General features: G+C 41.1%; 1 protein-coding gene across 1 annotated transcript in view; it reads right to left on the bottom strand.

The window, feature by feature from the left end:
- Window positions 1–15,314, bottom strand: part of ZNF366 (zinc finger protein 366) — a 42,642-nt gene that overhangs the window by 4,679 nt on the left and 22,649 nt on the right. The window contains exons 2-4 of the mRNA XM_042452497.1: window positions 15,108–15,176; window positions 12,042–13,360; window positions 10,308–10,499 (exon numbers count right to left, since the gene is read on the bottom strand). Of these exons, the coding sequence (XP_042308431.1) occupies window positions 10,308–10,499; window positions 12,042–13,349 (1,500 nt within the window). The 5' untranslated portion in view covers window positions 13,350–13,360; window positions 15,108–15,176. The remainder of the gene's footprint in view (window positions 1–10,307; window positions 10,500–12,041; window positions 13,361–15,107; window positions 15,177–15,314) is intronic.

Raw genomic sequence — 15,314 nt, forward strand, 5'->3', positions numbered from 1 at the left:
TGATGCATGGGTCCTAAGAGTCCGGAGGTCGCGCCAAAGCCACACTCCATTCCTAAGCACTGGAGTGCAGCTTTTGGTGCAGCTTCCAGATTCTTAGGATGCATGCATCATTTAAATAGCATACCTCCAAAGAGACCCGAAGCAGCTTTATTTTGGCAGTCTGTAACAGGCCCTAATAAAGTACTTTTATTTCTTGATTAATTATAGTTTTAACCCACCTTTTTCAGGTTTTCCTCCTCCCCACTTTTTCCTGTGAGATAGCTTGGGCTACGATACAGTGACTGGCCCAAGGTCATCCAGTGGTTTTTACAACTCAGTGGGGACCAGAATCTGGATTTCCTAAACACCAGTCTAGCATTCTAACTACAGAACCACACTTATTCTAAGTGCTGCATAAGGAACTGTGATAAGAAGGCTTTTGTGGATTAACTGGTTTTAATGTGATGAAGCCAAATGGCCAGTATGTTCATGGAGCTGTCCCACATAGGTACTACCATATATAAAAACAAAAAACAAAAAACAGTACAAACAGAGCAGAAGGTTTTGCAAGATCAAGACATACAAACCACAGAGAGGTACAAAAATGGTAAGGTTATGCTTCTTGTATTAGCTACAGCATGCCAGAAAATAAATAAGAAATAAAATTGTCCTGGTTTTTCTCAGCTAATCAGAATTACTAAGCTGGAATAAGTTGGGAAAACTACTTTTTGTACTTCAACTCAGGCAGTCTTGGCTGGGGGATTCTGGAAGTTGCAATACAAAAAGCTTTGCCCCAGACACATGTATTCTACAATAAACTTTTTTTACTGCCCAGTTCTCTTTTCTAACTTTGATGAATTTGTCCTTCCTTGTTTCTGGTTCTCTTTAAATAAGTAGGTAGGTATTAGTAGGTTGACAGTTACTCATGATACTGTTGGATCTGGAAATCTAGATGCAATATTTTTAGTGTATTCCTAGAAATAAAATATGTGAATACTGTATAACAACCAAATGTTTTCACCAGAGTTTGGCAAATCTAGATTTGCTGCAGTGTGATGCTAGAAATATGAGGTGCTTTGGAGTTTTAGAAACTCAAAAGGGCTTTAATAGGAAGTGCAGCACTACCTCATTCTAAAAGATGGATCCTCACATCCTAAGCATGTGGTCTTTGGAATGCCTGGAATGCTGAAGGAAAATAAAACAGATGAAAGGAACTTCCTCTCTGGGCATCTTGATGTCTCCTTTTCTTCAGTACTTTTTGATTTGGTCACTGCTTCTGCATTCTGTAGCCCAAAGCAGCCCCACCCAAAGCCATTCCTTCACAACCTCTCAAACATTTCCTCCCTTGGAATCCTTAAAAGTGCCCTTGCTCTCCTGGATGCCTTTCTTGTGGAAAAAAAGGTGGGGAAAACATATTTAGGATGTTATGGGGAAAAAGAAAGATGGGTTTTATCTGGTACACTACTATCACTTACGGCAGAAGGTCCTGTGTTGAGGAGCTTGGAAGGTTAATCTTCAAAAACAGTTTTCTCTGCTATTAATTATGATCTGTCAAAAGTAGCCCACTGCTCTTACTTGTTTCGATAATGAAAGCAAATAATTCAGTATTTTACTCATCACACTTCTTCTTGCCTTTACTTTTTTGAGGAACAAAGCCCACAAGATTGATGTGAGAAGGGCATAAAACTTGAAAAATTAATCACAAAATGCCTTTTAAAAGTGGCATTGGAAAGTAACCAGAAATTGTTACACATTAAACCAATTAAATATGTTTTATTTATTTATTATGCTTCTTCTGAAATTTTATAGTTTAAAACTCATCCTTATTTCACCCCCCACCCACCCCATCAACTTACATGCAGCTCTTACTTATAACCCATTACTATATTTCCAAGCTCAAGTGGCTTTTTGGTCCTAGAGACTGAAATCGATATTGCCCATTCAGTACTCTGGCTCATGGGTTTACTGAGTTCTTAAAACACCTTTAAACTGCTCCTCCATTCAGATACCAAGAGGGTGCAAATATGATGGGCAAGGTAATGCTGGAATGGGGTTCCTGCTACAGCATCAAAGCACTCCAAGGTCCAATTGTCCTGTCAGCAGGATGGAAACAAGGGAGAAGTAGAATTCCTTGCTCCCCCTCCTATTTTTAAAAATCAATTCTCCCCCACACACACTGTTTGCAAAAGGAAGTAAGGAAGTCAGATCACTTCCAGCACTGATCTATATTTCCAACCTAGTCTGCTGCAAGGATACAGAACTTCCCTTATTCCAACCATGCCATACCCCCAATCCTATCATTTTCCACCCTCTCCCAGACCTAGAGGTCTCACATTCATGAGGGATGCAAGGTAGGGAGAGGACCCTTTCACACTACACAGTAATAGTGCTATGATTCCACTTTAACTGCCATGGCAACTTCCTATGGAATTCTGGGAGTTGACATTTAGGGAGAGATATCTAGAGTACTGAGCCAGAGAGTTAACTGGTGCTTCAATAGCAACAGCAATAGCAAGTACATTTCTATACAGCTTATCAGTGCACTTAAGCACTCCCCAAGTGGTTTACAAAGTTAAGCTAATTGTCCCCAACAATCTGGGTACTCATTTTAGCAACCTCCTCGGAAGGATGCAAACCTGAGTAAAGCTTGAGCCCTTTTGCTGGTATTGAACTCACAACCTTGTGGTTTGTGAGTGAGTGGCTGCAGTACAGGCATTTAACCACTGCGCCACCAGGGCTCCTTCAAACTACACCAAACTACAAACCCCAGGCTTCCATAGGACATAACCATGGCAGTCAAAGTGGTAACATAGTGCCATAATTGTGCAGTGTGAAAGACCTCTCAGATCTCTTCTGGGCTCTATTACTGACTTTATTACATGTTTTCACAGTTATCCTATTGCCACTATTCTCAAGACCTTAAAAGTTAACTGTAAAACAAAATAAAAATAAAAACACAGAAAAGCATCCAAATATCAGAACAAAGAAGACAGCCAATACAATAAACCAAAGAAAACCAGACCAGTAAAATGCTTGGGAAAATTAAAATGTTCTGAGCTGCCCAAAGCAGTTGCAGTGCTGGCACCAGTCATACGTCTATAGGAATGTGGGAAGGCCACAGCTGAGAAGGTTCTCTCTACTGTTGGCAGATATAATGCCCAAGACACTTGGGAAAGTTTCTTAAATCTGATGGTTGTGCTTCCATCCAACAAATCATAGTAAGCTTTCTTATGAGTATATCCACACTACATAATTATAGCAGTTTGACACCACTTCCATTGCCATGACCCCATCCCATGGAATCTTGGGTTTTATAGTTTGGTGAGATGCTGAGTGTTCTCTGCCGCTGAGCTGTTGTGGTGCAGAAGAGTGAACTAGAGCTCTCTAGAAGAGAAGTACATCCCCACACCGTAAGTCCCAATATTTCACAGGAAACAGACATTTCAATTAAACTTGTATAATGCAGTTCAATCCAATTGCTGTAATTGTGCAGCAGAATACCACTTTCTTAGTGACAGACACTAGAGCTTGTTATTGATTTTATTTGCTGTCCAGTCAATTGATGGAGACTATTTATATGAGACCTCCATGAGCCCTGGTCATCAACAACTTTGCTCAGGTCTTGCAAACTCAGAGTCCCTACTACCTTTCACTTTACCAAGCTTTGTCATCTTTTCCAATGAGTCATGTTGTCCCATAATATGTCCCATGTTATGTCCCTAGAGTAGACCCACTGAAATGAAATTTATATGGGATTTAGGCACCATCCAATGGGGATTGCTAGGCACCACTATTCTATTTGAGACTAAAGTCAGATCTAGTTAGATTTCTACAGTATGGAACTCTAAACTAGATTATACTCAGTGGTACATGATGGTGAGATTAAGACAGTGGAGTTTATCAAACAAGGAAATTGGAAGTATAATCCAATGGCAATCTGAATGCAATCATGGGATTTAACATTATTGCGTGATAACCCACTACATGCAAATTCGGGCAATGGGAAGTCAGTCTGAGCACAATCATGTTGTTTCACGTTATTGTGTGATAGATTACCACATGCAAATTCAGGCAACGGCATACTATTTTCGGGCAATAGGAAGCAAGTTCGAATGCAATTCGCATTCACGTAAATTTGCTAAACTAGCAAATTCACATGAATGTGTTCTGGCCCCACTTTCTTTTCATTCAAAATTAAGATAAATTCCTCATGTGTGATAAAGTCCAGTGTCATTTCAAGAATTCCATTAAATCATTACAAAAAGCCTGTATGGTATCTGCCATCACTTAGACAACTTTGAAAGGTTATTAGACAAATTCATGGAATACAGGTCTAGCAGCATCTAATAGAATTTTGAAGACTTTTTTTTAAAAAAGTCAAATATAATGTGCAAATTTTGTCTTTGTATGACGAAGTACATTTCAGCCAAGTTAGTGACCCATGTCTAAAACCAATAACATGTTTCTGCAACTCAGTGGATTTTGGTGGGACTTCAGCTGAACTAGTCTGGAGTTCATGTTGAGAGAAAAAAATCAAACAAGGACAGTCCTTTGTAAAAGAAGACCTCACTCCATCAAGAGACATGGGCTGGGTGTAAAGCTTCTTTCCTCACATTTAAGCAAGGGTCTGCATACTGTTGACTACACTGGACTAAATCAATGACAAAGGGATTTTTTTTTAAGTGAACAACATGGACAATGGCTTTTCCAGTGAGATTTCTGCATTGGCACAAAGATTGTGCTTAGAAGCAAAAATCTATTGCATTTAAAAAAAAAAAAAAGAAATAACAATACAAACCATCTGGATGGACTAACATGAAAGGCAACAGGTAGCACTGTCTTTAGAGAGGAAAGGCCAAATGGGTGAGGAAATGTGAGTGCCAAAGGTTTTCTTCTGCTTTTGAGTCAAGCCACATATGGTTGGTCTCTGCGTGGCTGTGATTAGCTCTGTAGGAAAGCTGGTGTTTTCTTTTGCTCTGAGAAACAAGGTGAAGAAAGCTGCAGCCTGCCGTGAGGTAGAAAGGCCACTGCTGTGCTGTCCTTCCCTTGTATTCTTCTTTAAGAAAAAAAACACACTAGAGAAGGTTTAATAAGAAGGGTGTTCCTTTCCTGAAAGTAAGAGAGAGGGAGGGAGAGGGAGAAAGACTGTAAACTGTCCAAAAGGGCCGTGAGAAAACAGGAAGCTCTGAAAAGTACAAGAGAAAGCAAGATGAAATCTATTTGCAGGCCATTCCCGGGGGACGTTGCAAGCCATTGTTAAGCAAGCAGTTCGTACAGCTATATCCTTCCTTCTGTTGAGGAGGAGCATGGTGCCAAAAAGGGGCTATCTGGTCATTGCCCTAACTTGCTGAATGCCAGCCAAAGAGTCTTTAACTGAGCCCAACTTCCTCAGGGGGCTTCTCAGGGCAAAGAGGGGCTATAAAAGTTGGTCAGTCAAGATTCTCTGTTTTCTGAGATGCAGGAACCAACACCTCTGGTTTTATTCTGATTTATGTTTTCATTTGGTTGGTTGTTTTGTCAGCTTAGAACCTGTTCTTTGGTTAACAGGACTCTCAGGATGTAATGTAAGTAAATGCAGTGCAAGGAATAAAATTGTCTCTGTATGACCAAGTACATTTCAGCCAAATTAGTGACCCATTAGCGGCTGAGATTCTGTATAACAGACATACGGCATAAATATTCTGCACCTGGAATTGTTTCATGACTCCTGTCTCCTCTGTAAAACCACATCTTTTATCTCCCCACCCTTTAGCATGGCCATGTAGCTGTTGATGGAGAGCAGGAGACATCTAGGAAACCATACTATATGTCCTTATAGCCAGAAGCATGATGGTGAAGGTATCATCTAGGAAGATCTCCCAGGGGTCCTCTGAAGGTCCAAGAGGATGATGTCATCATCATTCCCAGGCATCCTCCATTCTCCACCAATAATTATATGGCTGTATCAGGGAGGGTCAGCAGCCATGTTGGGTTTGGCCATGTTAGGTGTTTATATTAAGGTTTTATCATTGTGTGAGCAGACAGAGGATTCTGACCTCTGTAACAGAAATGAATGGAAACATTCAAGAAATGAATAGAAATGAAATAATAATCATAATCATAAATATAGATGGGCTATCAGAATGACCTAGAAAAACTGGACCACAAAGACTCCCGTGTAGTTCAGCCTCCTCAGCCATTGTCAGTCACTTCAATCAGAAGTGTACGAAATAATAATGCACTAAGAAATTTGAGTTAAGATAGCTATTGCTATTGAGCTCTACAAGAAACAATAAAGAGTGTCACTGAATCTGCTGCCTGAATACAGCCTGGGTCCATCTCCACTTCCTCCCGGCTCTTTTCGGATATGGATGTTTTCCGACTTAAGAAAATGGCCTATTTAGCAACTCTGGAAGCAGGGATGGACCCGGACTGTATTCGGGTGGCAGATTCAGTGGCAAAAAATGTCTGATAAGATCAGGATGCCACCCAAATTCAGCTTTAAACCGGATAGAGGTAAATCAATTTAATAACTTATGCAATAAGCCTCTTCGATGGTTTAGGATTTACCATTGCCTAAGTGCAAACCACACCTCTTTTTATATGGCCATATTCACTATGGAAACTGCAAAACTTAAATACTGCATGATGCAACACTGAATATGCATGCCATGTTATCCTTGTAATACAGAAGCCTAAACTGTAAACTAATCTTAACTTGTATTTCACACTTTAGCTAAGTTGTTTCTTTTCTTATTTAATAAGCAGGTTCAAAGTGTTAGAGAGCTGGAGGTTAGAAACATATTTAGATGTAAATGCCAACTAAGAGAATGGATGAGAGGCTGGGATATAGATGTGGACAAAGAGTTGAATTCCCAGTGTATATTATTATCCTTTAGTTTACTACAAGGTTTTGGCTAATTACATTAAAAAGTAGAGATAGACATTTAAAAGACGGAGGGTAGTTTATGTGCAAGTTAAGCTGGAGTGTAATTCATTTATTTTGATTCTGTCTGAAATATCATGATACCTAAACTAATTTTGCTAATATACTTGCCCAAAGGTATAGACATCATTAGTATTTCGTACCAATCAAAAGTGCAGCATGCATGGATTGACTCAAGTGTTTAGCCAGTATATCAGATTGTTAAACATCCTTGACCTCCCTTTGGGATGAACTGTGCTATGCAAATGTCAGATGTATTTATCATCAGCAGACGTGCAATTATACTAAGTGCTGTGAAAGTGCAGTTTCAAGATGAGGAATCAAAGTGAAAGGAAACAGAAAGATAAAATCTTGGATTCTAGTTTCAAAGATTTAGGATAAGGAGGTGAGTATCAAAGGAGGGGATAACATGGCCATGCCAATATTTCATTAGCCCCAAATTTCACTCGCAATTTCATCATGGAGGGGGTACATTCTACAGAAGAGGAGGCCAGTAACACTTCTTTCAGGACTGGGTAAGTGGCCTGCCTGGGAGGAAGGCTTCCTGGCCATTGAAGACTTGAGTGCATGTCCCCATCTAAGATCTCATGCCAAGTCTCACAACATTGCAAGTCTCACAAGATTTGCCCAGGATCTCTGAGGGATTGTATATAGCTCTGCTGGCTTCCTGGACAGCCATTTTCAGTGAACCTTCCTCATGACCCAGCCACTCTCCCTATGTTTTTCCAGTGGTCCCTTGGAATTCCTCATGCTTGTTGGGTGGGGAGAAATTTTCTGTGTTATTGTATCATGAGTTGGGTGTTTTTTGTTTGTTTGTTTTGGTTGGTTGGTTTTGCCTTTTCATCCACTTCATTGCAGCATCATGAATTCTATCTACATTGGACAACCTTATTTTTACTTGTTTCTCTGGTTTACTATAAAGCTGTTGGGGGTTGCTTTGTAACAACCGTCAGGTACGGAGAGAAAGGGAGAGAACACTCTGCTAGATTGTGCCAAATGCTATACATATTTGGAAAGGGGAAGCCATGTGGGCTTGAGTCAACTGATTACTTGGCACAAAATACTAACAACATGAGACAAAGGGCGCATCTTTGAGTTGGGGCACCTGCAGTTTGGCACACCTCTATTGGACTGTTCTGACTGCTCCTCAGTTATGCAAATCTCAGCAAGCATTAGCTGCCATTTACCAGGCATCCTAATAGCTTCCTGCATTGCTTAGACAGACATTGCTCTATGTAACTTAGAACATCATATTCTCCCTTTTTCTTCCTCTGGTTGAGAAGTATTTTGGTTTATGAATAATATACTGTTTAATAAAGTTGTGATCATCCACATTTATCCCATAATTTCACTGCACAGCTTCTCTGTGTTGGTGCAATATCCTATCTCAAGAAGTAGTCAAAATGTTGAAAAAGTATATTACTGTTATTACTGTGCGGGTATTCTAAGCATTTCTGTTTACAATACCTGCATGAGCAACATAATTCTGTTTTTGACTTTTAAAGCCCTGCATGGGCCGGCCCCTCCTTATTTATCAAACCTTCTTCCTCCTCACCTTCCCTCTCGGGCCCTCCATTATGGTAGTCAAGGTCTGTTGTCTCAGCCTAGGATTTTCATTGCTCTGTCCCGGATTCGTCCCTTTTCACTTGCTGTTCCTCACTCTTGGAACCTCCTTCCCCCAAGAACAAGGTTCATCACTTCTTTAACCAGTTTCAAAACTGAGCTGAAAACACCATCCTGTTCAGAGAAGCGTTCCCAGGCATTGCATAACTATTATTTGCTATTTGATGTTTTTAATTTGTTGCCTGATTTATTTTATTGAACCCTTTCCTGTATTGTTATGTATTATTTATATGTATTATGCTATTATTTCTTAGATTGTACGCCATGGGCCAGTTTACTTTATCTATTTTATTGTTTGTATGTACAGCGCTTTGTAAATCTACACCGCTATATAATAATAATAATAATAATAATAATAATAATAATAATAATAAGTGTATCTTAGTTTTCCTGTAGGTTCAAGAGATGGAGTATTAGGATGTTTTCCAAATTAACATTACAGTGGTACCTCGGGATACGAAATACCCAGGTTACGAAATTTTCGGGATACGAAAAAATCCCATAGGGAATTATTGTTTCGGGTTACGAATGTTTTTTCGGGTTACGAAAAAACTTTTGGTGCTTTTTTCGGCTTTTTCGCACGGAATCGCGGCTTTTCCCCATTAGCGCCTATGGCAATTCGGCTTACGAAGGCTTTTCGGGTTACGAACGGTGCCACGGAACGAATTAATTTCGTAACCCGAGGCACCACTGTATATTTTTTTTATGGGTGTTCAACACTATTCAGCTAAACACAATAGCAATAAACTGAATGTATTAGTAGAGGGAATGCACATATCCTGTCCTGCTCTGTTGTTGCACCCCTCATGCAGACAGTGATATTCTAAAGAGGAATTCAAATACATGGTTATGTTAGTCTGGAAATTCAGTATTCAAAGGATCTAGCAGCACCTTTGAGACTAAGGAGGAGTTTATCACATGGAGTTTATCCCTCGCAGAAACGGGATTCAAATTGGGATTGTTTTCAGATGAAGTCGGGGGCACTGAGCATTAATCCGACATTAAGCCGCACAGAAATATGACAAAATCAGCCACTTTTTAGTTTCAAGATTGTCTGGAAACAATCCCGCAGGATTTTTCTGGGATTTAAATCCTGTTTCTGCACAGGATTTGGGCACATAGCCTCCCGTGTGATAAACTCGTAACTAAGAAAAAGTAAGAAGCTGGTAGCATGAGCTTTTGTAGACTTGAGCCTGCTTCCAATGATACTAATTTCTTTCTTTCAAATAGCCTCAAAGGTGCTACTAGATTTCTTCTCAGTCTAAAGAAGAAAGAGCCTTCTCAATGTGCAGAGAGCACTCAAATGTAATGGGGGCTCTTATTCTTCAGACTGCCACATTCCATGGAGGCATAGAAGGCTACCACAGGCCCTTTCTCATATTCCCTGGGAATAGGGATATACACACATTAAGTCCATGTTGCTGTGTGTGCATGGCATGATTTTAGACTTTCACACTCAGTGTGTGTGTTTGTGTGCATGCCTTCCTGACACCTGTTGACATATGGTCACCCCATGAATTTCATAGAGTTTGCTTAGACAAGAAATACGAGTCAGAAGTGGTTTTGCTAGTCCCTTCCTCTGAAATATGCCTACACCACCTGATATACATTGGTGGCTTCCATCCAAGTACAAACCAGGACTGACCTTGCTTAGCTTCCAAGATCACACTCCATAGGGCTTTGTAACTGCATTCTCCTCCCTCCCTCTCCCACATTTTTACATGTCAATTACACAAGTGCAATTTTGTTTCACTTGACTGGAACATTGAGAATTACTCACCTTACATTTGAAGGGCTTGACATCTGAGTGCACAATCATATGGGCTTTCAGAGTCTGTTTTTGGACAAAGCTCTTGAAGCACAGATGGCACTGGTAGGCTCTGATATTTGTGTGAATTAAAACATGTCTTTTCATATTGGCAAGTAGTGTGAACTCCCGACCACAGATGCCACACTTGTGCTCTTTCACACCCTTAGAAAACATAATAGAAAGGTAATTAGTACAGCTATCACAATAGTTTCTTTTCAACAGAAATAGTAAATTTCTACTTCCTCACTCTAGTGGAAATTACTATCTTATTCATCTCATACAAACTGAAAAGCAATAGGACCTGGTGGTTTTCATGTCAATGGGGCACTGAATCTTCTCCAAGGACCCTTTCAACACTTCAAAATTATAGTGCTATGATTCCACTTTAACTGCCACAACATCCTAGGGAATCCTGGGAATTGCAGTTTAGGGAGGGCTGTTTAGAATCCTTAAGATGTAACCATGGCTGTTAAAGTTGACTCATTGTGCTATAATTGTGTGGTGTGAAAGGGATCATACTTTCAGTTCAGATTTTGAAGGGACTTTCAAAGGTGCTAACCCTACCTTGGAGATAGTTTTCAGCATCTAGTGTAACTCACATTAAAACCCAGAGTTTCAGTGCATGAAAGGAATATTTTTGCTTAACTGGGTTTATAACTTCCTGATAAAGGGGTTGATAGGTCTGAAAAGGTGCTACAATAAAGGCAAGACAAGTCTCTAAAATCCTATACAGGTTTATTCTGAAATAAAGTCATCTTTCCATGTTTGCAGCTTTGAGTTTTGCGGATTTGATTAATATATTTTCTCTAGGAATCTCTGGGTCCCCCAGTGTGACTCTATGGTCAATGTCCATCAGAAGTTGTGCTGGAGGACCTAGAGCTTCCTAGAGAGAGCACTACTCAAGTCTTCTGTAGATCCTCCAACACAATTCTATGGTCAAGCTCTGGCAGATGTTGGCCACAGATGTGCTGGAGGAGGTAGAGATTCCTAGAAAGGTATACTTGTGGGGTTTTTTTTCAATTTCATGGGTATCCTGTACCCCTTACCCCAACAAATGTGGAAAGATCCCACTGTAAGCCCCATTGTATCCAACTAAGCATACTGCTTAGTAAGAGTGGTTAGGATGGCAGCCCTACAGTACAATCCTCTGCATGCCTGTTCGGAAGTTAAGTCCCATCAAGTTCAGGGTACACAAGTAAAACAAAGTTAGGAATCATATATCCTCTCCCAGTGAGATGGTACTGCAACTTCTAGCAGCCCTAGCACCAAAACCAATGTTAAGAAATGCTTGGAGCCACAGTTCCACAACACTTGGAGGACCACACATTTCCCATCTATGGGAAAACGACTGCAGTTTCAGTGCCTGTTGGACTTAATTTACAAGTGCCTCACCCAAATAAAATATACAGGGGTAGCCATGTTTGCCATGCAGTAAAATAGAACAAAATACAAAATACACAACAGTGGTATCTTTATTGGTCAACCAAAATGCAGACAATACATCATGCAAGCTTTCATAGCTTTACTGGCTTTTTCATCTGACAAAGCCAGTGAAGCTTCAAAAGCTTGTGTGATGTATTTTCTCTATTTTGGTTGGCTAATTAAGGTATTGTTGTTTTTTTTTAATGGATTGTGGATTTTGTTGCATTTGACCCCAAATGGTTTCTGTACTCTGCAATTTGGTAATCCACAGTACTGACCTACCTTATGAGTCAAAGAGTGCTGCTTGAGGTGATGGGGTTGTACAAACTCCATGCCACATTCAGAACAGATGTACGGGCGGATGTCCTTGTGCTTCATCATGTGATTCTGCAGCTGGCTTGGGTACTGGAATGCTTTATCACACTCTGTGCAGTTGTACTGTATGGGCCCTCGGTGACTGGTCAGGTGTCTTTTGAGCTGAGCCAGGGTTGGAAAGTCAAGGCCACACTCAATGCAAATATTCTCCCGACCATTCTCATGCTTGGACTCGTGGGCTTTCAATTCACTGGGATAGGCAAACCCTCTCCCGCAGATCCTACAGCTGTAAGGCTTGACATCACTGTGCTGCATCATGTGTCGTTTCAGGTGGCTTGTTTGGGTAAATGCCTTGTAACACACTTGGCACTTGTGGGGCCTGGTGCCCTGGTGAGTCAACATATGGGTATGCAAGTGGCTCAACTGCTTGAAAAGCTTGCCACACCGGGAGCAAGCGTGTGGCTTGATGCCACTGTGGCCCAAAATGTGAGTCACCAAGTTGTACTTGGATGTGTAAGACTTGTCACACATTGGACACTGCCAGCGTTTTTGTTCCCCTCCTACATCAACATAATAGCTGTCATCAATCTGGATGTTCACGTCCACCCTTTCTACCTTCTGCTTATTTTCCACATGTTCTCCTAGGTCAGCCCTCTGGAAGAGTGGCTCTGGAGGCCTTTTGGGTGGGATGGGGCTTCTAAAATGAAAATTGGGGGGCATAATAAAAGGAAACATTAGGGCTGGGTGAACATTGGGATAGTATGGATAGGGAGTATGCAGAAATGTGGGTGGTCCAGGCCATAGGACACTGGGTTTAATCACTTCTTCCTTTATAGGCTGGGCCCCAAAATGTTCCAAAGTTCTGTAGTACTGAAAGCCAATGTTGCACAGGTCAATCATGTGGGCATTGTATTTTGGCTGTGGGTGGTGTTGCTGGAACATTAAAGGGAGGCCAGGAGAACCTCTGGCTGTATTGTGTTCAGATCTCAGCAATGGGGATGTGGGATCTCCTGGAGAGATGGCAGAAGGCATTTTTGTGGGCATGCTCTTACGTTTACGCGACCCCCCTTCTAAAGTCCCCTGGAAATTCTGTAGCTCTAAGGGGGGAGGACTGTATCCACACTGGGTACGTTGAGTTCTGAATTCTTCATTGACAGGTGATGCGACATCTGACTTCACCAGAGGGTCCAAGCAATGGGAGAAAGAAAAGTTCTGTATGTCGTCCATATTACCATGAGTGTCTTCTTTCTTCATTGCATCTACTTCCCCTTGCATCGACTCTCTTCCTTCAAATAAACATGAACAATGTTTAAAGCCCTCTTCTCTCTGCTTGCCATGTCTTAAAGCAAGGATACGGGAACCAGATGTTTTGGTATACAATTCCTATCAGTCTCCCTATGGTCAATGGTTATGAATTTTGTAATCCAAAAACTCATTTTGCAAGCTGCCTCCAGGACCCTTGTTTTAGAAGTCTCCCTCCTAACTCAAGCAGCTTTTAGTGGAATCTGCTTACAGTTTTGCCTGTTGATGCTGATTGGAATGGCTTTTAATAATAATAATAATAATAATAATAATAATAATAATAATAATAATAATACAGTGCGCCCGCGCCATACACAGGTGCGCCATACACGGTCTTGAGCGTACGCGCTCAAGCCGCGGGGAGCGCGCGGGGCGGAAGGGGTGGCGTGTCCCATTCAATTGAATGGGGGCGCACACCCATGGTGCCCCGCATGCTGCTGCACCGCCATGCACGAGCCCCATTGTTTCCAATGGGGCTTGAGCATAGGCGGAATTCGCCTTACACGGTGGGATCTGGAATGGATCCCTCGCGTAAGGCGAGGGTCGACTGTAATAATAATAATTTGTATTTCCCACCTCTCCCTATGAATCAAATAGTGGCTGAGATGCAGAGAATGAGGTGCAGAGAATGGTCCCAGTTGCCAGAACAAAGAAGTGGACAGTTTATTCAAGTAAAAGGGAGGTGCTAAAGCTGTGCTCTGAAGGCTTCTTTGGTGGCAGCTGAGTGACCAAACACATTTCAGCAGCCTCACAAAATGGCTTGATGCATATTGGCTACTCCTCTCTTATCAATGGGCAAATCTCCATGTGAAGGCATGCACATGCACAATCTCAGTGTCTAGGTGCTCAGAAGGTTGAAAATATAGCCGCTACATGCAGTGTATTAGCAGTGCATGTGTACTGCTTCCTTGGGTTCTATGGGGCCACCTATAAAGGAATATTGCAAACACAATTACAAAGGGTACTTATACAGTTTCCAAAGTTCTATGCACCCCACAAAGCACCAATGAACAATTTTCTTGAAGAAATCATGCTGATCAGCAGTTACTGTAACCAACCTCAAAGCCCAAATCAAAGCGACAAAGGCTTAAGTCTTACCCCTAACAAATACAGCTCCTCTCTTCTTCAGATTTTACTCTTTGTATGGTGTTTCCAACCTTCTGCCAACCAGCCAATATAGTGACATATTGGTCAAACCTGTAAACTTTGCACTAGCTGGCCTCCAAGGAAAAGTTAGTTGACAATGCTCATGCAAGAAGCAGAAGGTATTCTGGAAAACTTCTGTTCTCCTTGAACACCCTATAGTTTGGTGACAAGACCTCATAATTGCAAGCAGAAGGAACCAGATTTGATTTCTGGCATTTCCAGCTAACGCTTGGAAAGAATCCTGTCTAAAACCTTGGAGACATGTTGCCAGTCAGTGTGCTAGATGAGCCAGAGGTCTGTCTCAGTATAAGGCAGCTTCCTATGTTACTGTGTTCTGATTTCACATGCCCACTGTGTGGTGTGGGGACTAGAAATTCAACAACAAGAACTCGTGCTGAAACAATAACAGTAGGCATCTAAACTGAGGACATCTGGATGTAGCCTTCAAAGTCTAGCTTTGGCTGTACCCTGCCTGTGATTCAAATCAAGTCCAGAATCTGCATTAGCTATCTGGCCTAAAGTACATCATCCCCTGAATAAATGTGCATTTAGTATAAGAATCAATAGTGCAACATTTGTACTTACATTAATTCATCTCCTTTGTGCCAAATATGCTTTAAGTGCTTTTGCATGGGCTCCAGAAGGCACTTGTGTCTAAAGAATAAACAGAGAAGAAGCATAACATAAATTGTGTTATGCCTGTGATTGATTATATAATATGTGTGTATATGTTTGAACAAAAATGAAATGACACTAATTTTAAAACCAAGGTTCTGTCATTATTTTATGGTG

This window comes from Sceloporus undulatus, chromosome 2 (assembly GCF_019175285.1).
Source record: "Sceloporus undulatus isolate JIND9_A2432 ecotype Alabama chromosome 2, SceUnd_v1.1, whole genome shotgun sequence".
NCBI lineage: Eukaryota > Metazoa > Chordata > Lepidosauria > Squamata > Phrynosomatidae > Sceloporus > Sceloporus undulatus.